At 54.6% G+C, this 20,113-nt stretch overlaps 7 protein-coding genes across 7 annotated transcripts; 3 read left to right on the forward strand and 4 right to left on the reverse strand.

Moving 5' to 3' along the window:
* Positions 1-369: 369 nt before the first annotated feature.
* SPBR_01549 (uncharacterized protein) lies at positions 370-2,166 on the reverse strand (the record flags this gene model as incomplete). The annotated part of the gene is made up of 1 exon (XM_040759859.1): positions 370-2,166. One exon carries the CDS (start codon positions 2,164-2,166, stop codon positions 370-372), a length of 1,797 nt encoding a protein of 598 aa, XP_040619069.1.
* A 935-nt stretch (positions 2,167-3,101) lies between these two features.
* SPBR_01535 (uncharacterized protein) lies at positions 3,102-4,940 on the reverse strand (the record flags this gene model as incomplete). Its single annotated transcript, XM_040759845.1, has 1 exon — positions 3,102-4,940. The coding sequence occupies one exon, from the start codon at positions 4,938-4,940 to the stop codon at positions 3,102-3,104; it is 1,839 nt and encodes a 612-aa protein (XP_040619070.1).
* A 551-nt stretch (positions 4,941-5,491) lies between these two features.
* Positions 5,492-10,108, reverse strand: SPBR_01208 (ABC a-pheromone efflux pump; the record flags this gene model as incomplete). Its single annotated transcript, XM_040759519.1, has 1 exon — positions 5,492-10,108. The coding sequence occupies one exon, from the start codon at positions 10,106-10,108 to the stop codon at positions 5,492-5,494; it is 4,617 nt and encodes a 1,538-aa protein (XP_040619071.1).
* A 727-nt stretch (positions 10,109-10,835) lies between these two features.
* SPBR_02038 (uncharacterized protein) lies at positions 10,836-11,501 on the reverse strand (the record flags this gene model as incomplete). Its single annotated transcript, XM_040760347.1, has 3 exons — positions 10,836-11,042; positions 11,069-11,368; positions 11,439-11,501. The coding sequence occupies 3 exons, from the start codon at positions 11,499-11,501 to the stop codon at positions 10,836-10,838; spliced, it is 570 nt and encodes a 189-aa protein (XP_040619072.1).
* Positions 11,502-13,790: 2,289 nt separating this feature from the next.
* On the forward strand, positions 13,791-15,025 carry SPBR_01781 (transaldolase; the record flags this gene model as incomplete). The annotated part of the gene is made up of 2 exons (XM_040760091.1): positions 13,791-13,830; positions 13,899-15,025. The coding sequence occupies 2 exons, from the start codon at positions 13,791-13,793 to the stop codon at positions 15,023-15,025; spliced, it is 1,167 nt and encodes a 388-aa protein (XP_040619073.1).
* A 778-nt stretch (positions 15,026-15,803) lies between these two features.
* SPBR_09100 (uncharacterized protein) lies at positions 15,804-16,127 on the forward strand (the record flags this gene model as incomplete). The annotated part of the gene is made up of 3 exons (XM_040767226.1): positions 15,804-15,854; positions 15,903-15,985; positions 16,046-16,127. 3 exons carry the CDS (start codon positions 15,804-15,806, stop codon positions 16,125-16,127), a joined length of 216 nt encoding a protein of 71 aa, XP_040619074.1.
* A 3,153-nt stretch (positions 16,128-19,280) lies between these two features.
* Positions 19,281-19,637, forward strand: SPBR_02131 (uncharacterized protein; the record flags this gene model as incomplete). Its single annotated transcript, XM_040760438.1, has 1 exon — positions 19,281-19,637. The coding sequence occupies one exon, from the start codon at positions 19,281-19,283 to the stop codon at positions 19,635-19,637; it is 357 nt and encodes a 118-aa protein (XP_040619075.1).
* Positions 19,638-20,113: the final 476 nt, after the last annotated feature.

Raw genomic sequence — 20,113 nt, forward strand, 5'->3', positions numbered from 1 at the left:
AATGATTCCACTATTTTGGCTATAAAAACATGGACTGTTAAAGACGACTGTAAAATTATTAACTTTAGTAAAAACTTAAAAACGAAATAGAGTGTATAGTACTGCCTCCTTTTTACTTAATTTTAAACAAAACAGTGCCGAAACACAAATAAAAATTAAACAAACTAGCGTAACTTAAGGTATAATTTCCCTTGTGTTCTTCAAAAATATTGACTAAACAAAACCATGGCAAATTCATAATGTTAATAGTAGATACAAAAATCTAACGGTTTAAATTGTAAATCACGCAGTGACAAAACAAAAACAAAAACAAAGTAGAGCAACTAACCATAATACCCCAGGAATATAGGCTGTCGAGTCCACCACCTCCTACTTTCTCTTGGGAAATCTAATGGATGACGTGTGGTCGTCGGTCAAGAGCACAAGCTGGTCGGCGCAGAGGGCCGCCAGCGTGATTGTGCGCGTGGTATTGGCTCCCTCGACTCCATCTCCCTCTTCCTTTCGGACAACGTCGTACGTTGCCTCCCACTTCTCGTCCGGCTGGAGCCGGATGCGCGTCAGCCGCGGAAATCGCCCGGCGCGCGTTGCCGCCATCAGCGCCTTGGCCAGCGCCTGGCGACGGGGCCACCAGCCGCAGCAGGCCACAATGCTGTCGTCGTCGGGGTCGGTCTCGGTGCGGCCGGGACTGTACTCATCCATCCACGAGAGCTCACCCTTGGCGGGGACAATAGTGAGGGTCTCGAGGTTGGGCGGCAGCTGCGCCACCAGCGCGTCGGCGACCTCGCGGGTCGCCTTTGCGCGCGTGTTGAAGGCGGTGCGCCAGTCAAGCAGGTCGATGCTGATGGTGAGGTGGCGCAGCGCCGTAAAGCCGGCCAGCACGGCCATGGAGGACGGCCCGTGGCGGTCGCGTACGTCGCGGTCCTCGTCGTACCCACCTTCCGAGTTCAGCCAGTAGGGCTCGTCCGATTTGATGTGGGAAAGGGCGTCGATTCTATTGACGGCCGCCAGGCTCGTGAGGGAGGTGGCCTGCCAGGGCTGGAGGGCCGTGAGCAGGTCGTACATGGTGAAGAGCTCATCACTCCGGGGACTGTATTCATCATCGTCGTGCTGTATGAACGCCACAGGATTGGTCGTGCTCGGCCGGCACGTCTGACGACCGAGGTCCATGCGCACATCCTTGAGGCTTGGCCCGATGGCCGCAAAAAGGGTGCGCAAGGAGACGGGCGTCAAGGAACATGTCTCAGCGTGCAGTGACGTCAGATAGGCAAGAGAAGGAGACGCACAAGGAGCCGTGTTTGCGTCTGCGTCTGCGTCTGCGTCTGCGTCCGCCGTGCCGGTCGTCCGGGCCGTCGAATACGCATAGCTGATCCCTGAGATGCTGAGAGTCTCCAGGAACGGCGCGGCGCGCACAAGGGCACCGTGCAAATCCAGAGCGCCCGTGTCCCAGGCGTCTCTCGGCTCGTCAATTTCCAAGTGCCGAAGACGAGCGAGATTGGGAACGGCGGCCCCGTGCGCGTCGCTCGCCTCGCTCGGAATGATGCCCAGCTTTGACACATGGCATTGCAGCGTCTTAAGGCCCGGCAGCAGAGTCAGGAGATCCAGTATTTGCACCGCCGTGTTGGCCCACCGGGATGGTGTCCGGTACAGCGAGTATGGGCGCAGGTACGCCAAATGGGGCGCGAGAGCCTCGAAGGCGGCCGCCATTCGGTCGACGCGTGCCCGCGTCACGGCTGACGTTTTTATACAGGCCGCAATGTTCTCAACATGGGCGGGACGTGTTCGACTGTACAGTTCCGAGACGCGAACGCTGTAATAGTCTTGTACCAGCCGAAGACGACGGGCAGCGAGGGCCAGATCCGGCTCGGCACGCAGCTTCGCGGATTTCGCCTGAATGTCAATCAAGACGTCGGGCGACTGACAAACTTCAAATTCAAGTGGCGTGATCAGTACGTCGACACTGGAGTGCAGCCACTCGCGAGCCACGCGGCGCACGGTCGCTGAGTTGAGCGGATCGGCTTGGAGGCCAAGCAAGACATCATGGACGCCAATCGAATGCATGGTTGAGTCCACAAGAAGGTGTTTGCTGAAGGCGTGGCCGAATATTATGTGCAGCAGCTCGACAGGAAGCGTGTCGAGGCGCGATGCGGGGACAGTGTTTGATGCCATAGTAGTATCGTGGCAGTGGTGTTTGTTAATATCAATTGGGAATATTTCACTTCTGGTTATACACTCGAAATACTGGTGGAGTACAGTTTGTATTTATGCTTGTCGTTGAGGGTGGTTCAATGAAATGTGTCTTTGCAGACAGTTTTTGCGTCTTTGAAGAAACGGTCAGGGGTAAGAAAACAATGGGAATAAGGAAAAGGGGACAAAGACAAGCCATTGTGTATGTAAACAAAGGACAGCTCCCGTAGCTGCAACTGCGCCCTTGTTCATTGTTGCACATTTTCCTTTCAAACAAGACGAAAAGAAGAGACGTGAATGGGATTGTTCATATTAAAGGACAGTAGATGCCTTTTGTTCATATAAGTAAACAAGGAAAACGAAACAATGGACTTATATTCTAATGTTTCCTTGAAGAAACTCGTCCAGTGAGGAGAATAGAGATGTCCAGTAACAAAAGCAGAAATGAAAGAACGAAAAGAACGAGTAAAAGAAGGGATAAAGCAGAAAAATAGAAAACAAAAAAGCGGCCATGCGTTGTCATAGTCTAAAGACGCGGGCTGTACGGCGCTTCAAAGCAAGGCAGCGTCAAGATCTACAGCACAGCTTCAAGCACATGATCCGACATTTGTAATTGTGCTTACTTTTATTATGTAGGAAAGAGAATGCGGAGTCTACATTGATTTTGATTTTGATTTTGATTTTGATTTTAGTTTTAGTTTTTGAATTTTACATTTTACATTTTAAATTTTCGTTTTCAGTTTCAGTGTCCAGTTTTAGTTTTGAAAAGTCATTTCAAGTTTACCGTATTACCGTTTAGCGGAATCAATGTAATTTTTTTTCATATCATTTTATTTTAAAAACAAATAACAAATTCAAAGACTGGTAAAAAAGGAAATAAACAAAAGCACTTACCTCTCGATTGCCTACGGCATATCCTACCTCTCGAGACGGCTGGCCGGACGTAAGAGGTTGTCGTAAAACACGGCCATTTCGTCAGTGACACCGTCGTAGACGTTGGGCCGGCGGTTGGCGACAATGTCGTCGGTGTACTCCGTCTCGAGTGTGATAGTACGGGTCGTGGTGGCCGTTTCCTCGTCCGCTGTGGTTGTTACATTGTACGTCACGCAATCTGCGTGCGGATACGTTTTGATCGTGGTCAGGTTGGGGAACCGGCTATCGCGCGTCGCCGCCACCAGGGCCTGGACCAGGGCAGCACGGCGTGGTTTCCAGGCGGCTTGGTACGCCTCCTGCAGATCCGTGCCCAGGGCCGTGTCCATCGGTACATCAAAATCATTCTGGTACAAGGCAACGTCGAATGTGACGCTCTCGATGTTGGGCGGCAGCTGGGCCACGAGGGACGCAGCCACGCCGGTTGTCGTGTCGACACCGTTCCTCCCAGCGTCCGCGTAGGTGCCCGCGCCCCGCCAGTCGAGCAGCGCCAAGTCGATGCAGAGTGTCCGCACGCTCGTGAACCCGGCCAGCAGCGCCATGGCCGACGGACCCGGCGGCGGCGGGATCGCATACTCTTCGCAGGGGGCGCCGAGGTGCGCGACGCGCTGGCCGGCAAAGGCCATGGTGATGGTGAGCGACGTCAGCGAGGTGGTCTTCCAGGGCGCGAGCGCCTCGAGCAGGTCGTACGTCGAAAAGTTGCGGTCGCCTTTGTCGAAAGACAAGTGGGACGGCCGGGCAGAGTGGAGCGCGGGCGCCATGTCCACGGTGGCGAGCCGCGGGCCAACGGTGCTCAGCAGACGCTTGAGCGAGGCGGCCGACATGGGCGAGTGGCCAATGTACAGCTGCTCGAGGCGCTCGAGGTGGGCTTCCTCCGTCTCTTCGACCTTGCCCTGCTGCTTGCCAAGGAGCAAAGCCTTGGACGACACCACGTTGCCAATGTGCATGACACTGAGCTCGCGCAGGTTTGGCGCGCACCGCATCAGCAAGCCGTCTGTGTCCAGCACGCCGCAGCGGTACTCGTCCGGCGTAAACTCGTGCATCTCAAGCGACTGAAGGCGGCGCAGGATAATTTTGTTCTTGTTGTTGCCACTATTTTCGTCGTTGTTATCGCGATCCTCCTCCATCGGAATCACGGCCAGGCCCGCCATCGCCATTGTCAGCTTTTGCAGCCCCGGCACCGAACCCAAAAAGTCCTGCACTTGCACCGCCACCCGCGCCCAGTAGGCTGGCTTCTCGTAGGCATAGGACCGCTCACGAGACGAGGGCATGTCTTGTTCCATCGTGTCAAGGACGTGCAGCAGCGCCTCGTGCTGTTTCTTGAGCTTGTTGATGCGCTTGCGCTGCTTTTTGGTCGTGGTCAGATGGTCGGCGACGCCCTTGGCGTTGTTCATCTTGTCAGAGTTAGTTTGGTTGTACTGGGCTAGTACCCATAGCTGGGCCCGGCGCACACTGTTCCCCATGCCTGGGTCGGCCTGGAAGGTATGGATGCCCGAGTTGAATGCGTCCAGCGAGGAAGGCGTGAAGTTGCGGTACAGCTGCTCGCTGGCCAGACGGCGGACCAGATCCGAGTTGAGCCGGTCGTCCGCGATGCCCTTGACGATCGATTCGTAGCCGTTGGGGTCCACGAAAACGTCGGAATCCTCGAGAGAGGGCGAGGTGACAGAAGAAATGTCCGAACCAGCGGAGCTGTCCTCGTCACTGCATTCCGAGCCCCACTCCGACTCCTCATCGACCGTGTCGGAGAACGCCATGTCAAAGATCTGACGCAGCACTTCGACGGGAAGCGTGTCGAGGCGCGACTTGGGAATAGCAACAGAGCTCATCGTGGTCTTTGGTGTGGGTTTGAATTTGGGTAGTTATGTAGTAGAGATTGTAGGTTATTGTAAAGGGAAATGTAATTGTTGACAGTTGTGGTGGTCGTATGATGGTCTTGTTGAAAAAATGCCGGCGACGACTCGATATAAATATACATCTGGATGAAATGCCTGATTGTTCATGCTGTATTGGGATTTTGTTGTTATTGTCGGCAACATGTCAAGTTGTAAGCTGCGCAAATTGTGAATTGTGAATAAAGAAGCCCAGGATAAACAAACAATGGAACAAAAGGCAAGGAATACCCCTTGAGCAACAAAGGCCGAGACAAAAGGAACAGAGAAACAAGAACAAAAATAAACGAACAACATCTTTGTTAAATAACAAAGAAATTAATGTAAATCAATCTTTTGAGCGCTCGGTAAAGAATGGCTGAAGCAAAGGACATGGGAGGTAATGTGAACATAGGACATCATGGAAAAATTATGCTAGATAGTATTAGATGTAAAAACGTACAAAGACACATGTCGAAGAGATGTTCGATTCGTAGAAAACGGCCATTCTAATCATCAATCTCCCCTACTAGCCGTGCAAACACGCCGTCACGTCCCTGCGCCAACAGCGCCGCATACGACCCGCTTGCCGCCACTGCGCCGTCCTGCACGACCAGCAGCCGGTCGCACAGCTGCATCATGGCCTTGCTGTGCGTGGCCACGACAATGGACATGCGGGCGTGCCGGCTGTTTTGCTTCAGAGACCGCAGCGTATGGCGGACGGCTTCGGCCGAGGACGCGTCCAGGGCACTAGTGGGTTCGTCGAGGACGAGCAGCTGCGGGCGACGGAGCAGGGCGCGGGCAATGCACACCCTCTGGGCCTGGCCGCCCGACAACGACGACAGCGCGGACGGTGCAGTGGAGGTATTGTCGGCAGTCCCCGTCTGTGGCGTGGCGGCGTTGCCCACCACCGTGTCGTACCCTTCTGGCAGTGACGCCACAAACGCATCGATGCCCGCTGCACGCCCGGCCTGCTCCATGCGGACCGTCCGCGCCGCCATCGGCCAGATGGTTGCGCGCTCTTCTTCCGTCACGGGCTCTGCATCCAGACCGTACGTGATGTTGTGCCGCAGCGTCCCAGGAAATAGATACGGCTGCTGCGGGACATAGGCCATGCGAGCACGCAAAGCGTAGGTGTCGATCTGATCGGCCGGAATGCCGCCAAACGACAACTGACTTCCGGCGTTCTGTGTCTCACTCTCGTCCGCGTACAGCCGCAACAGTAGCGACAAGACCGTGCTCTTGCCCCCACCGGATGTGCCGACAATGCCAACAAGCTCACCCGGCTGGATGACCAAGGACAGATTGCGTAAGACGGTGGCGTCGCCAGGCCGACTGCCGGTTTGGTCGGTACCATACTTGAACACCAGACGGTCCATGCAAATGGGAAAGAGAGAGGTCGGGATGATGCCGCCGCCGTGGTGCTCGTGGCCCGCGTCGCGTGACAGGGCGGCAAACTCGAGCATCTGCACGGCAACTGTTTTGGACGCAGCCATCTGCGGCACGTTGCCAAGAAGCGCGGCGGCTGTGCCGATACTGAAGAGCAGTAGATTGACGACTTGCACCAGACCGTTGACGGAGGCCGGCGATGAGAGGAGCGTGGTGCCGTAGTAAAAGACCAAGGCGACAAGCCAGTTGGGCAGCGCTTGATTTAGGCCGTAGAGGGCACCGGTGCGCCACGCACGGGAGATGCCCATGGCAAAGGCGGTGGCAGTGGCCTCGCGAAGCGGCCCGTCGGTAAAGTAGTCTTCGATCGTCAAGGCGCGCACAACGCGAATATTGGGAAATACTTGCGAAAAGACGGCGCTGACACGTTCGGCGGCGCGGTTGGCATGCGCTTCCCAAGAATTGCTGACACGCGTAGCGAGCTGGGTGGCCACGAGCACGACAACGGGACCGGCAGCCAGCACGACAAGAGTCAACTTCCAGGCGACCGCCAGCGCCCAGACCACCGACACGGCGACCATGCCGGCGGCCATAAGGAGGATGGGCACGAACACACTGACGAGCTTTCGCATCTCTTCGCCGCCACGGTCGAGGCACTCGACGGCGGGCGCTGGCGCCGGGAAGGTGGCTTTAGGCTGGAGCATCAGGCGCGCGAAGGCTTCGCTGCGCAAGTGGTTGACCCAGGCGAGTCCAACTCGCTCAGCCAAGTAAAAGGCGGCAAAAACAGCGGCACCGTCGACAATAGAGAGGCCGACAAGGACGAGAGCCCATGGACGACCAGCACCCTGTGCGTCAACACCGTCCGGGACCCAAAAGGCCTGCAGCATGCGGGCAAAGGCGAAAGAAAAGGCTGGGTTGCAGGCAGCAACGATCAGACAGGCGACGCATCCAAAGACGAAATCGAGGCGGCTGGCACGGTCGAGGGATGGCCAGACGGTCAGGAGGACAGTGCGCAGAGAGGGGAGTGCGTCGGTGGCATCTTTCGCAGACTCTGTGTCGCCATCATCACTGCCGCGTGGCTGCTCCTCCACCGTGGCAACGCGTCGAATGCGGCTGATGGGCGAGCTGGGGATGGCCTCATCCATGCGCATGCTCTGGGCCTGGGCCCCACGTTCGCAAAGCACGTCGAGGCTGGACCGCTGGTTGTAGTAGCCGTAATCGTCGTCATCAAGGCGGTGAGACTTGGGCGGAAGGACGACAGATGCGCGTGGCGTCGCGGCCGCCGACCCAGGTGCCGAGTGGTATTGTACCGAGCGTCTGGACGCTCGCTTGTAGTAGCTCGGGTAAGGATTCAAGAGAATGGACTGGCGCTGTTGGTTGTAGGCCAATGGCGCCGAAAAGATGGATGCCCGGCGGAAGAGGCCCGTTGTTTCAACAGAAATAGGTCGTGAGGGCATGATATTCTCATCATTGTCGTCGGCTTCTTCCTCTCGGCCGTGGCCGATCTTGGTGACGGGACTGAGACACACATCTGCGGCGCCATGGCCGCTAGCTGACTGCAAGAGAGTCTGCATGGCGCCGCCCTGTTCTGTGCGTAGCCACCCAAACACGCCTTCTTGGACAAGACGACCACGGTCCATGACGTACACATAGTCCTCGCGTGCAATCTGGCTGATGTCGTGCGTGATTACAATGGTGGTCTTGCCGTGACGCCAAGTGCGCACGGCATCCAAAACCATCTGCGCGCTCTTGGGGTCGAGGCCGCTCGTGGTCTCGTCGAGCACGAGCACGGCAGGGTCGCGGATCTTGGCACGGGCTAGGGCGAGGCGCTGCCGCTGACCACCACTGAGCGCAGAGCCAGATGGACCACCTATGACTGTGTCTAAGCCTTGGGGCAGGTTGGCCACGGTGGACTGGAGGAGGGCCGTCTCGCAGGCAGTCCTGATATCGTCGCGCGTGATGGTTGAGTCGGTTGCAGTGGGAGTGGCAGCTGCGGCGGCGGCAGCAGCCGATCCTCCGCCCAGAGCGACGTTCCAGGCAAACGTGCCCTGGAACACGGTGCTGGCCTGTTGTATGAGAGCAACATTCTCGCGCAGCCAGTCTCGATCGAGACGGCCGGCGGGGACGTCGTCAATCAGAATGCGGCCGGCCGTGGGAGCGTAAAACTGCACGAGCAAATCGGCAATGGTGCTCTTGCCCGAACCACTGCGTCCGACGACAAACGATACCTGGCCGGCGGCAAAGGCCATGCTGCAGCCGTCGAGAACCATCCTGGACGGGTTGGATGGGTAGGCGAAGCTGACGTTGTCAAGAACAATGTCACGGGGCGGTTGAACGGGGCGCAGGTCACCTGGTGGCAGCGAAGAGTTGCCGTCGGCATCTGCACCATCGCCAATCATGGTCTCCAACGCCTTACCGGCCACAGTGCCTTTCAGAACAGTCACCCACTGCGTGCCGATCGACTCGAGTGACTGGAAGGCAATCAAGACGGCATAAAAGGCAGTGAGCACGTCGCCAGGCGTGGTGCTGCCACGCGTGACCAGTGCCAGGCCGAACCAGAAGCCGATGACAAAGAGGTTGATCATCCACACCTTGATGTAGCCCATCTGTGCACTTGAAGACAGTGCTTGCCGAGCGTAGTGACGAGCGGCCATACGGATGGCTCCGACGTACTGCCACAGCTCTGTATCGTAGCCATTGTAGATCTTCACGAGGTCGATGCCAGACAAGGCGCCCGAGGCGTGCTGGGCGGCGTTATTGAGGGAGCCCCGCTGACGCTCCGCAGCTGGCTTGAGGTCGCGTCCGAGGAGCTGGAGGACTACGACGGAGACGGGGACCGTGGCCAGCAGAACAAGAGTCAAGGCCCACGACTTGGCAAAAGCGACGGCCAGGCAGGCGACGCACACAAAGGCATCGCTCACGATGTAGCCCAGAAGCTGCGACGTTGCGGCCTGCAGGTCGCGGATCTGCGTGTACTGCTCGGTCATGAGGCTGGCCATGCCGCCGGCGCGGGTGTCGAACCAGGCCATCTCCTTGGAGAGCAGGGACTTGAACAGACGGAGGCGGACTGTGCGAGCCCGTGTCTCGCCGTGGATGATCCAAAGTCCCATGAGCAGCGCTGCACAGACGGCCATGCCAATGCCAAGAATAGTGAGGCCGAGACACCACCTGCCGACTTGTATCAGCGTGTCGTGGGCCGAACGTGTGCCGCTGCCGAAGTCGCTGATGACCTGAAAAATCTGGCCGAGGAGAAGGGCGTAGGCCGTTTTCGCGCCCGCGACAGCGGCCGAGGCAGTGGTGGCCAGTAGAGCGACAATGATGTCTTGGCGGGTGCAGGCTACAAAAAGATGAGCCAGTCTGGCGGATTCGTCCTTGTCCTTTGTTTCCGTTTGTGTCTTCGTCTTTAGGCTTGGCGACATTGGTTCCCGTGGCAGGTCTAGGAATGAGATGGAGTGGCTGTTATGGGATGAGTGTGGGCTACACGTCTTGGACGGACTCGTAGACGACGAATGTTGGGCCCGCTGCTGTCGTCGGTGTGGTGCGTCGACGTGTACGATCCGCGGTTTCTCGTCGACGTCCCGAATACGGACAGACCGCACGGTAGCCCGCGACGGTGGCTCCAGCATCGGATACGAGATGCTGTCTTTGCGGATGCTGTTTCTGCTGTGTACACCACCGGTGCTGCCACCACCGATGCTCGAAAGCGACAGAATCGAGAACCGACTTGAGTCGTTTGTCATCGTGAAGTTGTTGCCAGGTTGGGGCATCATAAGGAAGTCGGTTGGGAGTATCTCATCGCATGGAAGGCAAGACTGTACCTTATGAAAGGGGGCTGAAGAAAAAAAAAACGAGATAAATCATCCAGATGGCCATAACACGACGGACATTCGTCTCGACATTCCTTTGGGAGAAAAGCAATGGACAGAAGCGGCCATGGCCATCGGATATACTGGCAAGCACTCGCCCACCCAAAGCGTCAATTCGTCAAAGAGATGCATTTTTTAATCACTGCATCCAACGGGTCGCCGAAAGGAGGATGCACTTGGTGTGGGTGGCTGTCACCTTTGTTTGCTGTTGTCTGTGGGCTGTCTGCTGCGAATGTTGTTTTTGTTGAAAGGGGGAGTTGGTTAGTATTGTGTGGCTTGGCGGTTATTCCTGGTGTGCATTTTGGCCATTTTGGTGCGACCGTGCGGGTGGAACAATGGCAAGAGCCAACGGCGCAGGCGCAACCCCGGATGAGGAAAGAACAGGCCACATGTACGGAGCACCTCCGTAGAAAGAGCACCATTGAATCATGCGGTGCTTTGGAGGATATGAAAAATCGATTCATTAATTCAAATACAAAACTGTATGTCCAAAAGAAAAATACAGCAGCAACGCCGGCTCCGTCCGACAGCCGTGGCTGTTGGTATCCGCCCGTAAAGGCCGCTTTCTCTTCTTTTCTCCCTCTCCATCCATCACCGCAGTCTACTTCTTCGCCGCCTTCTCGGCCTGGGCCTTCTCGTAGATCCAGTCGTTCAGGCCCTTGCGGTTTCGTGCAATTTCGACCGCGTAGAACTGCATCCTCGGCACTGTCTTTGTCAGCATTGTTGTTCTTTCGTCATCCGCATGACTGTCGTCGCTTCGTGCGCAGTCCTTGTCCCACCAGGCCATGTTCGTGTCGATCGCGTCACTCTCCAGGGCCACGTACCAAAAATGACCTCGTCCCGGCCATACTCGACGTTCGGCGCAATGCGCATCATGGTGCCAAAGTTGTAGTCGTCCACCTTCTTCTCGTAGGCCATCATAAAGTTGCGCCACCGCTCCTTGCCCGTCTTGCTCTTCATCTCGTCCTCATCAATCCTGGCCGCCGGGTCGAACTCGGGGAAGTCTTTCTGGAGGTGCTCGAGGATGTCGTCGTCCAGTTTTGTGAGGCGCAGCGTCGACCCGCGCACGCGCTCCAGGATCGCCCAGTACGTCTCCATGTGCTGCACGGCCTTGACGGCAAACTGCTTCTCGATCTGTGAGAGTCAATACTTTGGTCCTGTGTCCGGTGTCTGTCTGCTACTTGTCAGGGCCGCCGGCGCTTACATCTTCAAAGTTGTCGGCGTTCTCGGCGTCGAAGCCGGCCGGGACCTGCTGGACCTGTTGCATTGCGCGGGTGGTGTGTGGGATGGCTGTGGGACGCGGTGGGCTATGTTGTATCTTGAGTGAGCTTCTTGTCTCGTAGATGTTCGTTGCTGTTGCTCGTTGTGTCTTGTTCGTCCTATGCTTCGCCGTGCCTTTCCCTCCTCTGCTTTCCAAGCTTTTTTGACATTTTTTTCTAGCGATAGTGGGGTTTCTTATCAGGCTTGGGCTTTGGGGGCGATTTTGGTGTTCGCGGGGCTCTCGCAGCCTAAAACTCCAACTTTCGCCGCAGTAATTTCAAGATGCGCCTGCTGCCAGAAACGGCAAGAAGCTACAAGAACGCCTAACAAAGCAAGACCAAGTTCCTGTGGCTGGGTGTGGCTTGAAAGCCGCTAGTCCGGAATCAGTTCCCAAATTCGGTCACGACTGACCTTCTGTGGCAGCTCACCGCCGTCATGCAAGAATAGAAAAGTCTGTGCATCGTGTGCTTTTGATAATGTCAATGTTTATTTGCAAGTTTGCTTTACAGCTTTCAGTTGCAATCTGGCGTAGAGTCATTATGTTTGCGTAGCCTCTAGGAGACGCTCTGTACATTCGTATTGCGCTTCCGCTTGTGCAGCCTTCTTGCCGTTTTGGGCATGTCCGCCGTGTTAGCTCTTTTGCGTGTAAGCCAGCGTCTTCTCTCTGCAGGCTTCCCTGTTTCGAGCATCGACAAGCCATTTCCTTTTGTTTATTCGCAAGATCAACGGGAACCGCATGTACGATATGAGCATGGAAGTACGAGTAGAGTTGGTGTAGTATTTTAGAGGCGCCCATGGCGCCGTTTACGGTTCCGTGAAGACGTAGACAGTTTCGGCACAGGTCCAATCTTGGCGTCAACACAGACAGTCCATATTGGAGACCCTATGACAACCACTTCAACACTCCTATAGCTAACACCCTCTCTCTAGCATGCTCATCATCCTTCTAGCGAGCCAGCCACCGAGCCGGTTCTATCGCGGCGGAACGCAAATCCGTGCCTTCCGGGGACAAGAACCGCTTAGCTCGTCATCGTGCTGTAAAGGACCGGGTTGGATCTGGACGGACGCAAAGACGGGCATCTGCGCGTAGACTGGGACACGGCGCTGACGGCAGTGGACGGTAAGGGTTGAAGCCGTGGGGAGGTGCAGCGTCTCGTGGTCACCAAAGCGATGCGCGAACAGTGGACGATCCCGGACAATCTCGACTCTGACCAAGGACGGCTAGACACTGTTGCTGACAAAAGGAAACACCGTTCTGCTGGCCTATGGCGAAGGCACTGTCACGCTGCATGGAAGTGGTCATGCCCTCGTCGCACGGCCGCCGAAGTCATGATTCAACGTAAAAAATCCATAGTCGTTGAAAACACAAATTCATACATTGTGACATTGTGACATACTGTCACGCATTGCCAGCTTCGGACATTTACGTGTCAGACTATGACACTGATTTGCCTGTGTCGATAAGTTGTTTGCTTGGCTGACAAAGAAATCTGACTGGCGTCTAAATGAATTTGTTTGATGGATGATTGGTAAAGCCTGTCAGCCTTGCTGTTCATGCAGTTGACCCTTCCCAGAAACAACGATTGCCTTGACCGCCAAAATCTAAACCTTTGTGCCGATCTCCGCCGAACTTATTGAACATAGTGCGCATCCACAAGTGTATCGTGACATGGAGTCAGACACACTTCTCTGGGATTGCCCGATTAGGAAATTCCGTTAATGGGTCGCGATGCGCGGGAAAGGCCGCAGGCACAGTTGGAAACACCGTTGTATGCCCGGATAGGAGTCATCAAATATAGCTGAATGTGCAATCAGATAGAGCCGGACGGAGGATGTGGTCACATTGCGGTTAGGCTTCAATGCGGTCTCGGCAGCCATCTGTCTTTTGCCCAGTCCCGTGGTCAGGCGCCAAAGCCTAGTTCCACTGTGATATGAAGCGGAGAAAACAGCGACGTGCGGAGGAAGGTGCCTCGCTCGCACTCTCCCCGCACGATGGCAGAGCCGACCCCAACGCCGACTCGACGGAGGGAAGGAGGGGGGGAAGAAGGGGCGAAGGAACCATCCATGTTCGTGGTGTCCAGCGTCAGACGGCCGCTCATTTAAGACTGAGTTGATGGACAGCCCACGGCGACGGACTATGTGCCTTTCATCTGTTGTCTGACAATTGAAAACCAACGGCGAACGTTGATCTGAACATTCCCAGACACAAAGGCCAAGTCACATTCGTCCCTTGTCGATACCACCACACAACTCACAAACCAAACATATCACCACCGCTCGTCACACATCACACATCATGGCTTCCGTCTCATGGCTCGACGTGCTCGAGCAGGAGCGTAAGTGAGCTCAGCATCCTCCTTACGATTTTTCTTCCACGGGAAACGAACATCACTAACACCGCCAGTCAACATCGACGTTGATTGGATGGACCCCGACTTCCTCGTCGAGATGCAGCCCACCATCAAGTTTCACGATCTCACCAGCAACCAGAACTTTGTCGACATCCAAATGGGCCATCCGTCCAACGTCGAGCTGCTGCGCGACACCGCCCGCGAAGTCCGCGACGAGTATGCTGCGGCCACTGAGGCCCCTGTCCACCCCCTTTGGCTCGCCATCTACACGCGCATGGCCGTTCGCATATGTAAGAAGGTTGTCGACCACATCAGTGGCCGTGTCCTCCTCCAGACGTCGCCGTCCCAGGCCTACGATGCCGCCGCCACCGTCGCGCACGCCCATCTCTACGACGCCGAGTTTGCTCGGGTCAACATCTCCCGCGACCGCTTCTGCATCAAGATCCCCTGCACGGGCCCGGCCTTGAACGCCGCTAAAATTCTGCAAGCCGAGGGCATCCAGACGCTCGGCACCGCCCTCTTTGGTGTTCCCCAGGCCATGGCCGCGAGCCGGGCCCGCTGCCTGTCCATCAGCCCCTACTTTAACGATGTCCGCGCCCACGAAGACCGCTCCTGCTGGCCGTCTGTCGCCGACCCGGCCGTCGAGCACCCCAACGCCGCCCGCCTCGTGCAGATTTTGGACTTGTACCGCCGCCTGTACGCGGCCACTGGCGAGCGCCAACCGCTGGTCAAGAACGCCAGCTTTGTCTCACCAGAAGAGGCCATGGCTGCCGGCGAGATGGGCTGCCATTCCGCCACGCTGTTCCACACCGCAATCCGTGACCTCGCCGCCCACCCCTACACAGCCGCTGAGCGGCCCGGGGGCGCTGTGGCTGCTGCAGCCTGTGTGCCCAAACCGGCGGCCGACACGCCGTTTTACAAGGACCGAAAGGCGCCCTCGGCCCGTCTGCAGCCCCTGCTGAGCATCGATCCCCTGAACACGGCCGACCCAACCAAAGTCGCCATTGACTACGACACCGTCACCAAGGTCGACTACCTGGCCGACAACGGCAAGCTGCTGGATGCGGCCATTGAGGCTGACCCGGTGGCCAAGGACCGGCTGGCGGCCGCCTTGACTCTGTTCATCGCTTGTGAGAAGCGGAGCGAGGACAAGGTCGACAAGGCGTTGGTGTCGTTGTAAGGAGTGCATGATGTGTATTTGACAGAGTCTTGGCTGTTCAGTGACGAGCCTCTGATCTCTTGATGAAAATGAGATGATAAGGAAGTGGTCGTCAACTAACTGGATAGCGAGCTGGAGTTGGTGAAAGTTTGAACATAAATTGATAGACACGCTGCAAAATAATAGACAAATGACATTTTGATATATTTCTGATGACTTGATAAGCTTACAGCAAGGAAGTCTGCTTTGCAAAGGTGAGAGGGGAGGGTGTTGTCATGTCTGTCTCTCATGTCCCTCATCTTCATACTCACTTTGCCACCAATTTGTTTGTTGATTTGACGCTGATTGCCTTTTCATGAGGTCGTCAATACGGAAGTGAAGACGGCTTGATATTTGTTTAAAATATTGAAGGTAACCCAATTCTCAAGGAGTGGTCTTTGCAAAGTCGACTGAAATATCACAACCACTTCAAAGCTGCCCTGAAAACCAAAATATTTCAGAATAAATAGTGACATAAATTCGATAAATAAAAAAACTAGCAAACAAAATCACACCATATGACTTCGTCGATCTGTGAGACACATCAGACGAAGTCACCAGCCCTGTCGATCCTGCAAACAGACAGCTCTTCCACGACCTTCTACCTGGTTCTGTAGTCCTCGCGACCTCTCTCCAAAAAAGTATAAATACCTGCCATCCCCCGCCTCTCTTCGGCCCCCAACTCTCTCCTCTCTCTCTCTCTTTCACTCTCCTCTTTCATGCTCACTCAACCAACACTCCAACATCAGCATTCAGCAGCATGGTGGGCGGTTCTTTTCACGAAATCATCGGTGCTGTTATCATGTCTTTTGTGTGTGTGTTAATTGACCTGAGCTGGTCATGAACCCAACAACTCCAGAAACAACTATGGAGGAGCGGACTGGTCTGGAGCATCGGCAATAATGCAACGAGCATTGGTACACTGACCCGGTGCTACATGAGGTACGGTTGGAAGATCTTTAACACTTTATACTTTGGCAATGACACTAACGGTTGACCTAGAGTTTCGAACAACATCAACGTCATCGGACGTGAGCACTGTGACCATGTTCTTCTCTACAAGGTCATGGGCAGCCTGACCTGAAGTAACTATGGAGACATCTTTCTATCAAACGTCCCGCTATACATATGGTGAAGTATACAAGTCGTCAAATACATCTGTAACCTTGATGGTGGTCTGTGAGGTTGTCATGAAACAACGTCAGAAACGCCGTGCAGAGAAAATGAGCTGTGCCACCACCATGACTGTGACTACGACAACGTTGAGTTCGCGTATCCAGTGACAGGTGATGGTAAAGGTTGGTTTTGAATACACCAAGTAGCAGCGGTACACAATTGCATTGTGACATGACGGTGTTGTCGCACAGTTCTCCACGTTGCGACCTACAACACGCAAACGTGGCCCTTGTTCTATCCTAACTGCACGCAACGAGACATGACGAGAAAGACCCTCGATACGGACACAAATTTGATACCAGGCAAAGTGAATATCGCAATGAGACATTCATGGTCTACGTTGGATGGATGCGCGCAGAGATGGAATATCAACAGTCAACACACCTCCGTGGTCAATTTGACCTTGTTATACCCTGGTCGCACCTGAATCGCGCCGGTAAAAGAATATCTCGAAAAGAGAAGAAAAATACCGCGATGAGAAAACTACCCTTTGACATCGCGTTCAATGTCCTTTTCAATCGGAAGTTTTGAAACCCCTTGCATCTTTTCTGAAGAATGTGACTGCAGTTGTTGCAGACCTGGTCCAATGACCTGCTAGGGAGGGCCGTGTTGTTCCACAGCTTTCACACATTTGGAAATATGGCACAAGAATAGCATAACACCTGATATAAACATGGTGCCTTCGAACACTACTATGTCCCATCGACAAGGTTGAATACCAATACGTATAATAAGTCTTCGAGTTGTGTTCTCGACCAATCGGCTCATCAGTGAGTATTCTGGTTTTCTGTTTCTCATCCCGATCTGAGAGATATCAAGCTAACACAGCCAAGTTATGTTTCCACAGCAAGACGCGCCACCGGGCTGCTCACTCCCTTGTCATGCCCAACGGTGGGCCAAATGTCACACGACAATACCAGCGAATCAACAGCCCCGTCGATGAAACCGCATCTTTTCATTACTCGCGTAGTTTTGACCGGCAATCAGCTGGCTCATACCCATGGAGTCCAAAACGCAGACATCTAATCAGCTACACATTGACTGACCACGCAACATGTGACGTCCAGGTGGATGTACTGGAGGCATTACAAGAAAAAACAACTCACGCCGTCATATTATTCAACGGCAGATGCCCTTTTTACTGAACCCTCTTGAATGTATGTTCGGACGGGCTCCTTTTACTCTTCATGAGACGAGTGCCGACTTGATCAAAAGCCTGTCTTACGGGAACATGCTCGTGCTGTCACGCCCTGCTGTTTTTTCATTGAACTGCTAGATCCTCGCCGAGCGAGTACAACAGACACCATCCTTCTTCAATGACGACGCGGCTTGCATGTGCACTCATCCCAGTCTGCCCCTCGCGGCATGTACCGAGAGGCAGGATCGCGATGGAAGTCTACCCAGTTGCGGAGTAGTTCTCGACCATCTTGAACGACTTGGCGATTCCAGATCTCCACCGGATTTTACAATGCTGACGGCCATTGCAAAGAACGGCCAATATGGATCGTGCCTCATACAGGCCTCCAACACCATAGAGGGTGTGTTTTGTCTCAAGCCGAGACATTAGTCATGTTTCTACGACATGCGGAACAAACACGGAAACCCCAGAACGCCTTATCAGTGATTGATGAAGTATCAAACGTTGTTGGTTTTGACATGAACTCATCACTGTCTAGAGAGATTCTCATACCAAGAGTGGCAGAGCATATTGCTAACGCACTCGAACTGAAATAAGCGGCGCATGACCAATCAGACTCACATCGTTGCTGGGTGGCGACCTTTTACCACTGCTCGATAGCCACTATCTTATGGTGGAAGAGAGAGGAGGTGATGTGAAGTGTCCGTCCCGTTCTCTTTATGAAAGCAATATAAAACGTCGGTGACCACTCGTATTTATCCACTCGAAGAACCCGTCCAGCTCCTGGACTCATGTCCACTACTCCCCGAAGAATGGCATACAACCTTATGCCGCTCAGCATACGCCAACAGCAGCGTGATCGGTCACAGATAAGGATGCCATGCAAGCTCACTGGCGGGTGCCCTTATGCGTCTGCAGTCTAGTGGCATAAAACGAAGACAGCATGTATGACGCCAGAAAAACGTCAGTGGCCTGAACCCGGAAAGCCATCGGAGATTCTGAACACAGCCATACAGACCTGTGTCGGGAATCACCGTTAGCGTTAGAGGGTTTGTGGGAAGAGAGACGTTGCCAATACCATGCACTTTGCGGTTGGCCCTACTGTGGCAGCTGCTGTGACGGGACAAACGACAGGCACAGAATCCATAATGCTGTATCGTGTTCAGGGGCAACCATGTATCGAACAGGATTACACCATCTGGGGTACCGAGCCACGAGATCAACATAAAGGATGGTTCCTAGCAGATTTATGCCCAAACGTGGGTAAAGAATTGGAGGACCACCAGGTACAGTACGAAGCAGAGGAACTTATGCACATCGCCAAGACGAGCACTGGCAAAATTACGAGAACGTCACTACAAGTTCTAGCGGAGCAGACAAAACGCTTTATTGACTATTGACAAGTTCAACCCATTGCTAGAAATAGTAGTCACAAGACCGGCGAGGACAATGGCCCCAGCAATAGCACGACCCAGACGTTGGCCATATTATCCAACTTGCGACTTGAGTCGGCCACAGACTGCCATGTATGCCGCAGACGAGCATGGGATTCTTCGCTGATGGTCTTCCTTGCTACAGCCGTATCGTCCCGTAGCAGTTGCTATTCTCGAGGAGAGTACTGAGAAATAATCCAGCTAAGTTTCATGCCGCCGCACAGGAGGTTCAATTCCGACATTCCATGTGCGATTGATGCCTTCTTTCTCGGCCAATCCCAGTTCCTTTCGGAGATCCGACGGACTCTATGAAATAAAATCCCGGGCCCCTCGCGTCTCCCCCGGATGGGCAGACGAAGGAGGTCGCAGAGAGGACGGTGACGGAACGAAATTAACTAGGATCCCCGGGATCGTCTCCTGGAATGCACAGGACAACGACGTGCAGCGGCTTTTGAGTCGGGCCAAGCCAGCCAGTGATCACCGAATTCACATGGTGGCTGTTCAGGCGCGTGGTTGCAGTCCCGAGATGCAATCGGCGGGTACATGTGGCCAACCGGCACGCCCTGGTGCCGGAAACAAACATTTTGAATTCGCTGCATGCAAGTCGCATGTGGCACCAGAGGTTTGCGCCACGTTCGAGTTGGAGAAGGGTCGGCACATTTGGGCCGTCGACGGACACCTGCCCGGCAAGGCTCCAGCATATTTCGTCACGCACACTGTCATCTGCGGACAGATTCCTGCCGTCCTGCGAGCAGAGCATCTCACGTACGGCTTACTGCAGAGCAATTGGGACGCATTTGCGCGCGCTTCGATCAAGACATCAGCCGGCATCTGGCATCGTGATTGAGCAAACAAGCGGATGAAAGAGCAAAAAACAGACTCGAGGGGACTACGAGCTCTTTGTTCAATGGGACAAACACTGGCCTCACCCGGAGAGTGGACTGCGCGATGTTTGCCATCTTTGTGAGCTGCAGCACACGACCACACCAGGCACCAGTATCCTTCCTATCGTCAGAATCAGAACTGAGTTCCGGCGTCGTTTGTCTCGCTGAGGTTTAGACTTGGAGAATGGGCAGCTCGAAAGTGGACAACGAAATGTCTCTGCGCACCGCGGACCCGTTCTTCGAATGTATTTTTCGTCCCTGGTACTCTAGCATCACATACCGCAAATGTCTCTATTACGCCCACAGGTCAAAAAGACGACATGGGCAAACGGACCATACTTGCGAACCTCTTCTGAACGCGGTCGTTTCCGTCAAACAACTGGTAACGCATCAGCGTACTCGTCGACCCCCAGGCTTTTTTATTGTTCGAGGCTTACAT

The sequence above is a fragment of the Sporothrix brasiliensis genome, assembly GCF_000820605.1.
Source record: "Sporothrix brasiliensis 5110 chromosome Unknown Cont18, whole genome shotgun sequence".
Classification (NCBI taxonomy): domain Eukaryota; kingdom Fungi; phylum Ascomycota; class Sordariomycetes; order Ophiostomatales; family Ophiostomataceae; genus Sporothrix; species Sporothrix brasiliensis.